The sequence below is a fragment of the Chiroxiphia lanceolata genome, chromosome Z (genome assembly GCF_009829145.1).
Source record: "Chiroxiphia lanceolata isolate bChiLan1 chromosome Z, bChiLan1.pri, whole genome shotgun sequence".
Lineage (NCBI taxonomy): Eukaryota > Metazoa > Chordata > Aves > Passeriformes > Pipridae > Chiroxiphia > Chiroxiphia lanceolata.
In genome coordinates this window covers 62,277,731-62,291,953 of record NC_045671.1, presented here as the reverse complement: position 1 = coordinate 62,291,953, position 14,223 = coordinate 62,277,731, and the positions used below count along the sequence as shown (strand labels likewise).

Below are 14,223 nucleotides of genomic sequence, written 5' to 3'. Positions count from 1 at the left end.
AATAAAAAGATAGGGACATATCTGCAGGAGATCAATGGGAAGCTGCTGCCTCTGCACCAAGAGAATTCAGGTAGAGGTCCAGAAAGTGAAGTGTTTTCTAAAAAATAGGTAAATTCTCCTCTAGAGAAAAAATAGGTTAATTTTCTTCTAAAACTAGGGAAGCAACCAAAGAAATTATCTTGAATTTCCTTTCTTGCAGTTAATTAAATTCTGAGAGAAATGTCCACTGTTTGTGGACAGGATGGATAGCCACAGTCCTTGACTGCTTCACCATCAATGGATTTATGCACCAGTGGCAGCATCTGCTTTTAGGTACCTACCGTTCAAAGAACTAACCAGTGGTGCAGTTAGGAATTTCATCCCGAGCCTACCTACAGAGGGTGCCTGGCTTAAGTTCCAAATCAGGTTTTCTTTCCAGAGCATGAAAAGAAATGAGTAGTTTGAACCTGAATTTGAGGTTGGCTCCTGTCCACATCTTCCTTGGCAGCACAGCTGGGTAACTTCTGTTAGATCATTAAATGATGCAATTAACATCTACTGAGTCTGGTGGAGACCCACCTTTTCCCTATCCTTTGGTTAAATTTGTATGTGGAAAGGAGAGTGCTCTGAACTGGTAGGGGCTCATTTTGTCATTCTTTTTTTCTGTTTTTCGGTTGGTTTTTTTGTTTGATTGGGGTTTGGTGGTGGTGGTGGTTTTGGAGGGGTTTTTTATTTGTTTTTATTGATGTTGTTTTCTTGGGGTTTTTGGTTGGTTCATTGGTTGGGTTTTTGTGAGGGTTTTTGTTTGTTTGTTTTGATGGGTTTTCTGGTGTTTTGTTTTGGTTTGGTTTGTTTTTTAAATTAACATCCCCACTGTTTTTCAGCTATATTTGAGACATCAGGTCAAAGAAACACCCTTTACAGATGGAGAGAATACCAGGAGACTTCTGCCAAGAAAATCCAACCTTAGAGACCTGCTTTGTCTCTTGCAGGAACAATGAGCTATGCCTTTGCAGTGGAGGTCTACTAGCCTACTAGCTCAACATCCAGGCTTTTAGGCAATCCTGGCCTGCGGTGTTAGCCTGGACAGTACAGCTCCAGCTCTGGAAGAAAACTTGCATGCTGGTCTGCATTGAACTGTGTAAATCTGGTGTTCTGGTGGCTTATGCACCCAGTGTGGTCCTCCCAGACGCAGAGTCCAGGACCCAGTTGGAACCAACCTGAGCTAGGTCCTTAATTTTTTTTAAGCATGGTTACTTCCTCATCCTTTCCAGTGCAAAGCCATTCCTGGTGAAGACAGCAGCCTTTCAGGAGAAGCTAGTAAATGATAGCCAGACACTTCCTGTCCTAACATGTTGCTTGACCCAGGAGTGAGTAAACACTGAATCAGAACTCACAGCAAGCCAACTGGCAAAGGCATTGCTGGCACTGTGTGCAGAGCTGTGTTTACAGGAGAGGGAGAAACATGAGAGCAGGAGAAGTAAGAGTATTGCTAAACTTAGCTCAAGATGACCATTTAACAGACATAGGAAAGTACATTTTATCCTTCTGAGATGGGAAGGCAACAATTTGAGTTGTGATAGCTTCAGTAACCTGTAAGGATACGCAGCTTGTGCTACTGGATCAGCAGTCTGCACTGATTCATCAGAGATGCACAGAAACGCCGGTGGCTTATTATAAGGAATTAAAATAAATAAGGCCTTGGAAAAACTTTTGATAGAAACACTAATAAAAATAAGGAATTTCTTGAGAAGCAATATTTCTGTGGCTCCTTTCTTGAGCCACAGAGAGCAGAGGTTTCTCAGGACATGGTACTCTCCACTTGGCAAATGCTGGATAACATCTGATGCTTTATTTTTCATCTCTTTTTCTGTCAGTTTCCACCGTCAATAACAAAAAGATTTAATTAAAAGAAATTGCAGCTCTGGGGTGGATGAAATCCACATAAAAGGTTCCTACACTACTTTAGCATTTGCTTAACCCAACACTTTAGCAACATTTGAATGCCCTTTGAGAGGTCCTGCTTGATGTCCATGAGAGTCATTTTCAGCTCAGAAAGGTCTGAGCAGTGCTTATATGACATTAAAGCTCCCAATGCAGGTCCAAAGTGGCACTTGGCAGGAAGACCGCCTGCCCTGCTTGCACACCACAGCATGATGAAGTCTCCTGCCACACAAACAGGAAGGTGGTGCATCGCAGGACACCCTGAGCACTGTGCTGAGGCTGGAACAAGAGCTGCCCTGTGCCCCTACACCAGCTGGCGCACAGTGCCCCACAGCTGTTGTGTAGTTTCTACAGTTTTGTTCTTGTTTCAAGCTCAGATGCATTCAGCCATCCAGGCTAACAATCAATCACAGGCTAAGCATCTGTGACTTTCCCACTGCATGCCCTTTGAACTTTGTTATTTTTAGCTCACTCTGTATTAAACAAAAGTATGCCTGCATTTCTTCCATTAGAAATAATTTATCCCTTCATTAGAAAAATAAATCCATCACAGCTATTGAAACTTTTTCCCAGCTGCAACACATTTAACCTGAGCATAGCTCATTTCCTAGGAGATACTCTAACAGCATAAGTATAAACATTAAAAATATCTGCATTATAACTGCTTTTTGCAAGGAGAGGCCTTTGAAGTCAACAGAAGCAGTTTCACCAGGCACATCTTGACCCATGGTGGGATTCTGATATTTCCCTGGGTTTTTTTGAGGTCATTGTAGACTACTGCAAATACAGCTACAAAATCAGCCACATCCCCTACTTGTTAACTGTAAAGGACTGTCCTGAGTAAGCATGAAACTAGACAGTCTCTACACTTGCTTGTAGGAATTTGGAGATGAGATGTCATGAGGAAACCAGTCCAAAGATTGTCCTGCAGAAATTATGGATTCTGTCAAGACTGCCAAGACACCTTCCATCCACCTTAGTCTAGGAAGGATTTGGTTCATCTTTAGGTTTGTCAGTTAAAGATTTTTCCCATTTCAAGAAGTGCACAGTCTCACCTCCCGTGAGACTTAACAGAACTGGAATTGCAACTAATGCTTCAAATTTAAAACAGGTAACAATAGCTGCACCTTCCAAAAATGAAAAGTGAATAACTAAAGGGGACACTTTAGAAGACAAGAAGATAAGAGGATTAATTTATATGTCACAAACAACAATAGCCAGATGGAGCCAACCAAGCTGTTGTGGCTGGAGAAGGGTGCCATATGGAGCTAGGACAGCATTTTTCTGGGACAAACATCCTTGTTCTGGCTCCTGGAGATAAGCACAACACCATACAGCACTGGCATAGGAATGAGGTCAAGAAGCAGACATGGACTGTAGGGTGGGATCAAGACCACCCAAGGCCCCCAAAGCTCTCTGACCCATTTCCAGAAGAAAGAAGAAGAAAGAAGAAGAAGAAAGAAGTTCTGGAAGAACGGACTGTGCATGCTAATTCATTTGCATAAAAGTAAGGAATTTATCTCCAGGGCAGGGAAACTTGTCTATAAAAAGGTAACCCTAAAAAGCCTGTACACATGCACCCTAAGACCCTAAACATCTCATCAGCTGAAATGACGCTGGAGTCAGGGCTGGTGATGTCTCTTTCTTCCTTTCTTCATTTCTTTCTCTCTTCCCCTCTTTAATCCCTATCTCTTTATCTCACTTCCTTTTCACACTACCCTTTTATTCAAAACCATCTACTGTGTGCTTATATAAAAGGTTAGGGACTATAACATACCAATTTCCATGCCAGGTACATAATTCACTCACAAAAATTTATAAGCTTTTGTGGACCCTCTGACTTTTGTTGTTCCTTTCAGCCACAAGCATCTACAAATCTTAGGTCTGCCTTTCCCCTTAAGATTGGGACACCATAGACACACACAAAAAAAACCCCTATTGGCCTAGGTTGGGTTGGTTTTTAGGGGATTTTTTGGTTTGGTTTGGCTTTGTCACTGAATCAAAGTGAAACTCGGTTAGGACTGAACTGTAGCATGACACATTGCCTTCTGTGGTAATTACTGTCCAGTGTTGGTGTTATAATGGAGGTCACCACACACAACTTGCAAATACTGGGAAATGCAAAAATTTCACAATAGGTCACATGTCACAGGCAATACTCAGCAAAAACGATGATGATAAATTTAGCTAAACTTTTACACTACACTTTGGTATGTGTGAGAAGCATTACATCTACTAGAGAATAGAACAAAAGAGTAATTTGTGACAAAAGTTCAACAAATATCAACAGATAGCAGAGGACAACAGAAACAATTATTCAAACCTGAGTGTACCATTTGGTACACATGCATTTGATCTTGGTTTGAGTGAAAGAATGGATGAATGACTGATTTCCAGTGCCAATTTTTCAGATGTACCTCCAGATAAAGAGAACTCACACAGAGACTGCTTACCTGGCTTGGAAGACTCTCCCAAATGCTCCTTCCCCAATATCTCTCACATATTCTATATTGTTCCTGGGATACTCCAGGCTAAGCAATTTCGGATTGAGGAGAAGGGGCATGCGCTGGTACATTGGGTTGGGGTGCAGCCGGTCCAGAAGTAGTTCAGAGGGCAGAGTGGTGAGCGTTGGTGTCTCGGACTCTCTGAAACAAGGGAGTGGTTTTCGGTCGGTGTGTGCACAGCCTTCAACCAGAACATAATTAGCTGCCTCTCTTCCTGGGCTTATTTCTTCCAGGACGGAAAAGGAAGGCACAGCAGGGCTACTGCAAGAGCCTTGCAGCAATGTGTCATGCCGTGTTCCCAGTCACCAGGCCACCTTCATCTCTGGCACAGGACTTCGCCAGAACTTGCACTGGGCTGCCACAGGCAAAGAGAGGGCTACTCCCTCCTTCTAGGCATTTGCAGGATTTTGCTCTCAGAAATAGGCAAGCCCTCTTTCAAAGCATCATTTCTTGCATTGAATTAATTCTCAAGCTTTACCTTTTTTTGGATTTCCACTGCTTCCGGTGACGGCAGCAAACCAGGGTGACAATGCCAAAGATCACAACCAGAGCAAAGCTGGAGATAATCGAGATGATGACAGTCATGGAGTACGTAGGGGAAAAGGGAGGAGAAGGGGGGAGATTTAGAGTCTCTCCATTTGGTTTTCTTGTTCCTAGTGATAACAATGCTGTAATGCAAACAAAATCAGAGGGTTATGCCTCTGCTGGTTTATAGAGCTTTCTCTAAGAGGAATTTATGGAGTCAACCTGATGTCCCGGGAATTACTGACACTACAGATACATCCAAATGACTGCATGAGAGAACGATACTATGGAAGCCTGCCTTGCAGGAACCAAAACACACTTGTGCTTGCCAAATGTGAAAATCCAGGATCTGGTAAAGAGCAAGACGCGGTGCTCATTCAACTGGGAACACAGTTTTGATATGGAACGATTGCAAGAGTTACAGACGGGAGATCACATTTGATGGCCTCAACAGTATTCAAATATAGTTACGTCTGCACTGGGAAAGATCAATGGTCTACAATGTGAACCACAATGTATCATGTGTCCTAAAAGGAATCTGTAGGGAGAAGTGTAAGACCAAGTAAGTACACAGTGATACTTTCCTGAAATATCCTCTTGCCTCTAACAATTTACATCTCAGTGTCTTTATGGGGCAAATATGGAAAACACACTTGGCTTTGTCCTTAGGGGAAAAAATCACATAACTACCTGCTGAGTACTTTCTGAGACATTCTAGAAAATGGTACTCTGTATATGCAGTGATTGAGAACAGAAAGAAATTTAAACTCTTCTTTTTAAGGCCAGCTAAACTGAAAATGACCTGTGTTCACTTATGTCCATGAAACCCCTGTTCTCTGTGCAAGAAGAATTGTCTAATTTCCAAGCACGGAGATCCAGAAACTGTGAATCTCGGAAAAAATATTTTTCAAAAATTATTCTGTTGATTGGACAAGAAATAACAGAAACATTTAGTTTCAACATCAGAGAGAAAAGATGTTTCCATCTTTTGAAAAAAAATTTTTTTTAGTTACAATTGTTTTTTATATTATTGAAAAAAAATCACCCAAAATAAAACAACTTTGAAAAATAGCCCAAAACCCTACCTTCAAAACACAGTGTGGCAAATCCATTTTTCAGAATACCACAGGAAATTTTATGCCATCCTTTGGCATTTATATAATCTAGGGTAAGGTGTTCAATTTGCCTGTCTTCATTTTCCTCTCTTTAGGAGCACATTATACCTTCTGGTCAAAAATGCTGAGTGAATCTTTGAGGAGACCCAGAACTAGCTGAATCCAGAAGGAGGAACAGGTTGGTATACTCAGGATGCAAACACCTCTTGTGGCCCCAAAACAACCACAGTGGCAGAAATCATAGATTTGAGTTGCCTACCATCTCCACAGGGAGGCACGCTGCAGTATTCCCAGGTCACAGCTGGGTCTTTTGTGTAGCACCAGGGACGTTCATTCTCGCCTCCTGGGTTGCGACAGTAATTCTCAGCATCAGACAGCTCAGGAAAAACCTGAGGAGTCCTCCTGTGCAAGTGGGGAGCCTTGGGGGAGGAAGCAAATTGGATTAGTGTTTAAGTATAATTTTTCATGCAGTTATTAGTAAAATACAAGCAAATAAAACAGTGAATGAAGACAGGCAGAACTTTTCTTGAAATAGCCTGACAGAATGACAGAGAATGCATCTTGGCACAGGAAGGGGAACATGCAGATTGAAACATGATGAGATTGTGAAACACCAGTGAACTCAAGAATGAAGGCAACCTGTCCCCTGCTCAGCTCTTCCACTGAGACTGGGCTGCCTGGCTCTGGGAAACATGTTGGAAAAGCAGACCTTGAGCACACAACTCTCAATTTGGTGGATGTCACACCAGTGCGCACCTGATCACTCCACTTCTGGCAGGGAATGCCAGAGGCCGTGATGTTGGCCCAGCCCTGGTAAAACTGGCCATTGCCACTGTAGCAAGTCCCTGGGAGGGGAAAAAAAAACAACGAAAACATGGGATCAAGGACTCACAAGAATAAATTTCATGTCCTTACATTAGAGCATGTGACAATTAGCATCAGATCTAAAGCACATAACAGGACAAGACAACTGCAGGCTCAGCACTGCTTAGCCTCTTGTTTACATTTAAATGGATTTTGAGCTCAATGCATAAAATCAAATCTGGTAAAACTTCAAAGACAGAACAGGAGCTCTTTCAGATTGAGAAAATAGGCCATATGCCTGTAATGGTTGAGCTGTGACTACCTCATGCACAGCACTTCCACACAGAAAGTGCAGGCAGAACCACACTGAACCCACCCATGCAAACCAAGGCAGAAAACAAATTGCAGCACCAGTTCCATGATTCACAGCCTATACTCTTAGAGGGGGACTACTAACAGGAATATGCCCATGTTCCTCTTGTAGATAGCAGAGGGCTGGGATACATAAAGTCCCATGGTGGCATCCCTTCTCCTGTTTCTGTACAGTGCTTGTCCTCTTTGAATATTTGGAGACAGCCTGTGGTTTCCAGCATATGTGGAAACCACACACTGAAGGCAACTATGATCTGAAAGAATAGTATCAGTATAAAAACAATGTTCTTTCTAATAAAGAATGTGTAGTTCACTTTCCATACACAAGGCTTGTTCCACCTGCAGAAAAATTAAGCAGAAATATGGATAAATGTAGACACCACCTGTCTTCATAGGAGAGTTTAATGCATGCTGGCACAATCTAGGAACCAGAAGGACAGCATAGGAGATGCAGCCTTACACACTTCAACACATGGTAGATAATCTTTTGTAAACTTGGCTGAGCAGGGGCCAGCATTCTGATTGACAGCATGCATTAGGGTCCGCTGCATCGTTAACCTTGTTGGACAAACTAACAAGCCAGCAAATACTGTTGTCATAATTTTATTTTCTATTATGGTCATAAACTTGCAGCTCAGGAAAAAAAGAAAAGCAAGAGGAAAACTGATGTGTTCTAAAGTAATGATTTTTAAGAAAATATTTTTCAGCATCATGTAAACTCTTTATTAGTTTTCATCCAAATTTGAGGCAAGGCTGTGTGTTTTAATTTATCCCTGCAGATTATTCTGTTTCTCCTGTAGGAGGACCATAGTCCATGCACTATGATGACTATCTGCTCTTTTCTTTTTGCATCAGCCACTGCACTCAGGATTGCAGTTATATTTTGTTATAGACTCTTAGCTTTCTGAAGTTTCAGCAGGCATTAGGCACTACACATGAGTAGGTAGAAAAACCACCATTAAATAGTTTGCTCCAGGTGAGTGAGCTTAAACAAAGGATCAAGTTTCTGTAACCCAAGACATCCAAACACCCCAGTATAGAAATGACTGTGGACTTCACAAGAGCACTTAACCCCATCACAAATACAAAGTAAAATGCTCTAAAATGGACTTCTTTTACTGATATGTAAATAACATTTATGGCTCACATCTGCAACAACCTAGCATCCCCCACATGACATAGCTCAGCAAAGGTGTAAAATCTTTTTAAGCTGCCCTGGTACATATTCGTGTGCCTGAGCCCAGAATTTTACGTCTCACATTCAAAGGAAAAGAAAGCAATGCCTGGAACATGCCTCATGATGAACATGAAAAAGATTTCTGCAGAGATCTGAAATAAATGTAAGTGTGACACCCTAGAGGATCAATGTGGAGAGTTTTAGGGTTAACAACACCACTAAGGAAGTAACCCTGAGTCCTTTGTACTCTGGAAAATGCAGATGCTTTCGTAGATGATCTTGCTACAATGAGAACAGGGGAGAATAATAAAGGTGGTCCATCTGAATTACAATAAATAATTTGATGGCAAGCTAGAAGACAGTTTGGTTCATGTTTCCCAAACCCTTGTGCACATAGCAGAGGCTCTAAAGTAAAAAAGAGGGGCCAATATTACTAAAATGTTACTGTTATGTCTTCCTGATTCATGACTGAATATCACACATCTGTGCAATGCCACTCTGGGAAAATGCTGTAAAAGCTGAACAGAAAGGTCATGCCTTTACACAGGACACACAAACTATGTCCTGAAGTTGCAAACATCTCAGGGGAGCCTGAAACCACCCCGTAAATGCACCACTCATTGGCTGGCACCGCTGTCTTGAGGTCCTTGCGTCAGGGAGGGGATGACTACACCTGAAGGCTGTAGGCACTGGGTAGCACTGATGGAGAGATTCTTCTTTTTTTCCAGTGGGACAAATTCAGTGGCTGAGCTTGAAACTGCAATTGTGTGTCAGTGGAAGAGCTAGATGTGAGTGTTTCAGCCATGACCAGCAGCAGGGTGAGAGGCTAACAGAAGTCATAGCAGCACCACAGGAGATGTCTTGGTCTTACCATTGGTCATAGGGAGATCAGATGAGAAACAGCCAGAATTCAGAGGTAATTTGAGGAAAGTGAGCCAGACTTCAGAGATAATTTGAGGAAAGTGCTGGGACCTTTTGGGTATTAAGGTCTTGCAAGGCCAGCCTGACATAGGTAACCCAGTGTGTAGCAGTATATAAGGCTAGGATAACCTCAGCAGCAGTATCAGAAATGCCAAATATGGGTAAAGCAGAACTAGAAGCAATTGGTAGAGAGAAAAGGAAACAGCTGAAGTGGAATGTACCACCTAAAACCACCATTCCACTTCCACCGTCTTCAAAAGTTACCAGCACATATTTCCCCCAGACTCTGAAGAGCTGGAAATGTGTTTCCCATGCCTTGGATGTGGCAACTCAGACATTCCCTGGTAATCACCCAAATTCAGCCAGCCAGGCCAAAGAAAAACACAAAATTACTGTGCAAACTGCATATTCAATGAAGAATATCATGTCCACCTTTAAAAATACAGAACCTGGAGCAGTCTACTTACTGGTTATATTCTCCTTCTTAAAATCTGTAAAAAGATAAGACAAGATGTAAGGAGAGATTGTCCAGGATGTAGTATAAGTGGATGCTTACTTAGGAGCATGTTATAGGAAAAAGTTCTCACCCTAGCAGTGTTTAAACAGCTTGTTTCTTTGCAAAGGCACCTGAATGGCAATTTTGCCATCATTAAGACTGTTTTATGAAATTGTTATGATCTTCTCAATAAGGATCCAGGTTTTATTTACTTGAGAGATTTTTCCCACACCCCAGTTGGGCGAGACAGGCAATCACCCAATGCAGCTGCCACAATTCCATGCACAGGTGCTGACAGGATGGTACCCATCATTGGCTTTTACTTTAGCTGCAAGTTATGGATCTCATCCTTCCCCCCTCCCTTACCAAGAACACAGGTCTCTGGACAATGGGCAGCATGTGCCACCTTACCAAAGAAAGGGATGTGGGTGCAGGAGCTGGGGTCCTCATGCAGGCTGGGCAGCCTGTTGCATTCAGGAAGAGTGAGCAACATCAGCCCTGGCTTGTAAATCCCCTTCTGAGAGTTTTCCTCCATTGAGAGCCATTCCTTAAAGCAGTAGAGATCCTTTACAGCAAGGCAATTCTCTCTACATTATTTTGCAAAAAACAGTGAAATACAGCAGTCAATAGCTTGATAACAATAGCTGCACTTAGCTGGGATATGCAGGGGTTATGCAGGCTGACAGAAATCCATTAATGGAGTCACACATCTTTAAAGCCAGTTTGTCTGGCTCATAAACCATAAAGGAAACTGTATGAAATGTAAGAGCTTCCTTTAGGAAACAAACAAAACCACATTTTTAATAAAGTGGGGTTATGCTCAAGACACAACGAACATCACAGTCTGTAAGGAGTTCATTCTCATCTTTTCATACAGATTTTTTGATGTTGTCTACTAGTAAACATCAGAGAATCATAGAATGGCTTGGGTTGGAAGATACCTCAAAAATAATTTAGTTTCAACCCCCCTGCCATAGGCAGGGACACCTTACACTAGACCAGGTTGCTTTAAGCCCCATCCAACCTGGCCTTGGACACTTCCAGGGATGAGGCATCCACAACTTCTCTGGGAAACCTCTTCCAGTGCCTCACCACACTTACAATAAAGAATTCTACATCATACCTAATCCAAATCTACTCTCTTTCAGTTTGAAGACATTCCCCCTTGTCCTGTCATTACATGCTCCTGCAAATAGCCTCTCACATCACATGTCTGAAGTTTGAAATTTTCAGTACATTTTGAAAATCTCACCTGTTTTTTCTAAATTAACGTGTCATCTATTAAAAGCAAGAAATGAGCTGCAATTCTTAATTGTCTTAAATTAAATATTTGCCTGTATTTTTAATGTCACAGAATCATTCATTCAATTATCTTCTTTTCTCCACAGACAACTTTCTCTTTTTTCTCTGTCGGCTCTCTGCAGTAAAAGCTTTAGAACACCTGGCAAAAAAGAGACTTGCCTATGTATTACCTACCACATAACAATGTGAAACATCCACTGACAAGAAGTGCTTTGGATGTTTAAATGGGCCTTACATGAGAAAGTCTTTGTGAAGAAGGGCAAGGCAAAAATATCTGCTCTAGGGAAGAAAGAAAAGGGAAGGGAAGGGAAGGGAAGGGAAGGGAAGGGAAGGGAAGGGAAGGGAAGGGAAGGGAAGGGAAGGGAAGGGAAGGGAAGGGAAGGGAAGGGAAGGGAAGGGAAGGGAAGGGAAGGGAAGGGAAGGGAAGGGAAGGGAAGGGAAGGGAAGGGAAGGGAAGGGAAGGGAAGGGAAGGGAAGGGAAGGGAAGGGAAGGGAAGGGAAGGGAAGGGAAGGGAAGGGAAGGGAAGGGAAGGGAAGGGAAGGGAAGGGAAGGGAAGGGAAGGGAAGGGAAGGGAAGGGAAGGGAAGGGAATACACTGTACTAGAAAGTTTGTGGACTTGTTGCATTGGTCAATTTATCACTCATTTGCTTATTTATGCAGTTATTCTTGAGAGTTTGAGTTGAAAAACCAGCTTTGTGCAGAGGTTGCTTTTACTGAGTTCAGCTGAAGTCCTTCACAGATCCACAACTTTTCCAACCATCACACAGTGATTCAGAAAGGTAGAAAGGTATTGTTGGGGTCCATGGGGAAGGATTTAGCCAAATTCATCACCTGATGCAATCTGCTTAATTATACAACAGTTTTGGCAAGAGCAGATGGCCATGACATTTCGAAATGACTATCAACACTCCAAATACTCTAAAGGACCTGAAGGATGCAGGTCATTGGGAATTCTACCAGGGCAACAGCTTTTCTGCAACACTAATGGATGCCCTTCAAGTTTGCAGGCTGAAGCCATCAAAGCTCTGCTGCTTTTTGCTTGGTTTTAGCCAATGCTGGTTTATTCCTTCCTTACTTCATGGAAACCAGAATGCAGCCAGATGGCATAATTTATCTTTTTTATGTTAAACAACACATGGAACAGGAATGACCTTCTGAAGTAAAGAAATGCTTAGATAGGGAAATGAGAAAAACTTCCATTTGCTGAGATTGGGAGATCTGGGTTGAATTAGCTTTGTTCACTCCTGGAGCCTGAGCATTGTTAAATAAGCCCCTTATTCAATTGCAAAACAGAAAAGACCCTTTCTCTGCAATGTTGTCTGCCCCAGCATTAAAGGAATGTTATCTTTACCACAGACCCACCCTGGATGCATGGTAAGGCAACCAGAGGGAATGATGATCAGTCTTCTCTAGCTGGGTTCATACCATTGTTGTAACACTTAATGCTGAGCAGCGAGAGCTTGATGAGATCATATGCAAAGATAACTTCAGATTATTATTAGACGTTTTATGTCATGTAAATGACAGATGGACAAAGAACAGTAATGGCAGAAGAGAATAAGTGTGGCAGTAGTGTTTTTAGGGACCACAAGAGACTATTTAAGAGGAGGTGGCCCAAACAAAGTGAGACATTTTCCAACAAAAGACAGTTCCCTGCAGCCTTGTTACCTCATATCAGCAGTGATTGGAATAGAAACTGAGGATGTTTCTTTTGCTGTCACAATAGCAGCCAGTCGCAAAAGGCAGACATAATCAAGAATTATGAAATGAGACATCACTTTTCTTAAAAACTCTCATTTTAATCAACTTACATCTTAATTTACATGAAGTGAAACTTTTCCCATGTTGCTTTTTTCTGTTTCATTTCATATTGTTTTATTCCCTGATCACTTTTATAAAAGCTTTACTTAGTCTGTCAGTTGTTATTCTTGCTAGATAGCTCCCAAACCAAAATGAACATTAAAAAAATATGTCATGGAGTGAGAAAAACTGGTGCAGAGAATAAAAAATAAGACAAAACTACATGAAAATATGTCAGGGGAAATATGTCCCTCAAAAACTGGGAGAATTCTCCCACCTCTGAGATGGTTAAATTTTTACTCATGAAGTATTTCAGCTGAAAACTTGTGTAGTCTAGCCAGTATCTGCAGAGAGGTATAAAGTTGTCGGTAAAAAGTAATCAAGATAATTGAAAAGTAACCAAGACTACGTGAGATGTGTTAAAGAGCCTCCAGACCTCTCTCAGCTGTTCAGAAGTACATATTAGATGTCTGAGTTTTCAAGAGGAGTATTGGGCTAGGGCTTTGGAAGAACTGCTGTCCAGCTGATGTGCTCTGGGAACAAGAACTGGAAAGGATGCTGTTACAGGGCTTTTGTTATGAAGAAAGCTGCATTAAAATTGGGGGGAGGGGGGGCGGCAGGGGGAGGGGGTAATAATCAAAAAAAACCCAACACTGACTCATGGATTTGAAGAAGGATGATGCCAGGCAAATCCATTAGCATTTAGACATATTTGCAAATGCTGTACCTGTTAGCTCAAGATCAAGTGCAGATTTATGTTGATTTATGTCACTCTGACTTTAGAAATGCCCCAGAAGTGCAAGCGTTCAGTCACTTACCATGAGTTCTGGTCCTACAGGGCCACATTTGAGTAGAAGTAAATGAAGCAAGGCCCTAATCTAACTGAAATGCTTTGTGGAGCACTGTGCAAAATCCTTAGCTGACAAATGTGCCGCACATGTGTGGCTGAAATATAAATACTGACACACATCTTGAAAAAAGGTACAGAGATCATGTACTTAAGGGCACAGTGACAAAGAGTAGAATAATGAGGTGGCAGGGAGAAGTGTGCCCGTAAAAAGTAAGTTTCAGTACTTGGCTGAATGATTATCTGTGGATACTTGCACATACACTTTTTTTGTAGCATATATGCCACCACTCTGTTGATGGTAAAATACTGAACATCACAGATACCAAGCAGAAAACTGAATGCATATTGGGCTTTTCCTCTGTGCCTTTGTTTTAGAGACCTTAAAGGAGGAGCAACCAGTAAGGTCCAGATTACAAAAACAATGTGCTGCTAT

The 14,223-nt window shown here is 41.9% G+C and overlaps 1 protein-coding gene across 1 annotated transcript in view; it reads right to left on the bottom strand.

The window, feature by feature from the left end:
* Positions 1–14,223, bottom strand: part of MUSK (muscle associated receptor tyrosine kinase) — a 52,548-nt gene that overhangs the window by 5,113 nt on the left and 33,212 nt on the right. Inside the window, exons 10-15 of the mRNA XM_032675637.1 lie at positions 10,249–10,424; positions 9,809–9,832; positions 6,824–6,912; positions 6,327–6,486; positions 4,906–5,095; positions 4,377–4,568 (exon numbers count right to left, since the gene is read on the bottom strand). Coding sequence (XP_032531528.1) covers positions 4,377–4,568; positions 4,906–5,095; positions 6,327–6,486; positions 6,824–6,912; positions 9,809–9,832; positions 10,249–10,424 — 831 coding nt within the window. The remainder of the gene's footprint in view (positions 1–4,376; positions 4,569–4,905; positions 5,096–6,326; positions 6,487–6,823; positions 6,913–9,808; positions 9,833–10,248; positions 10,425–14,223) is intronic.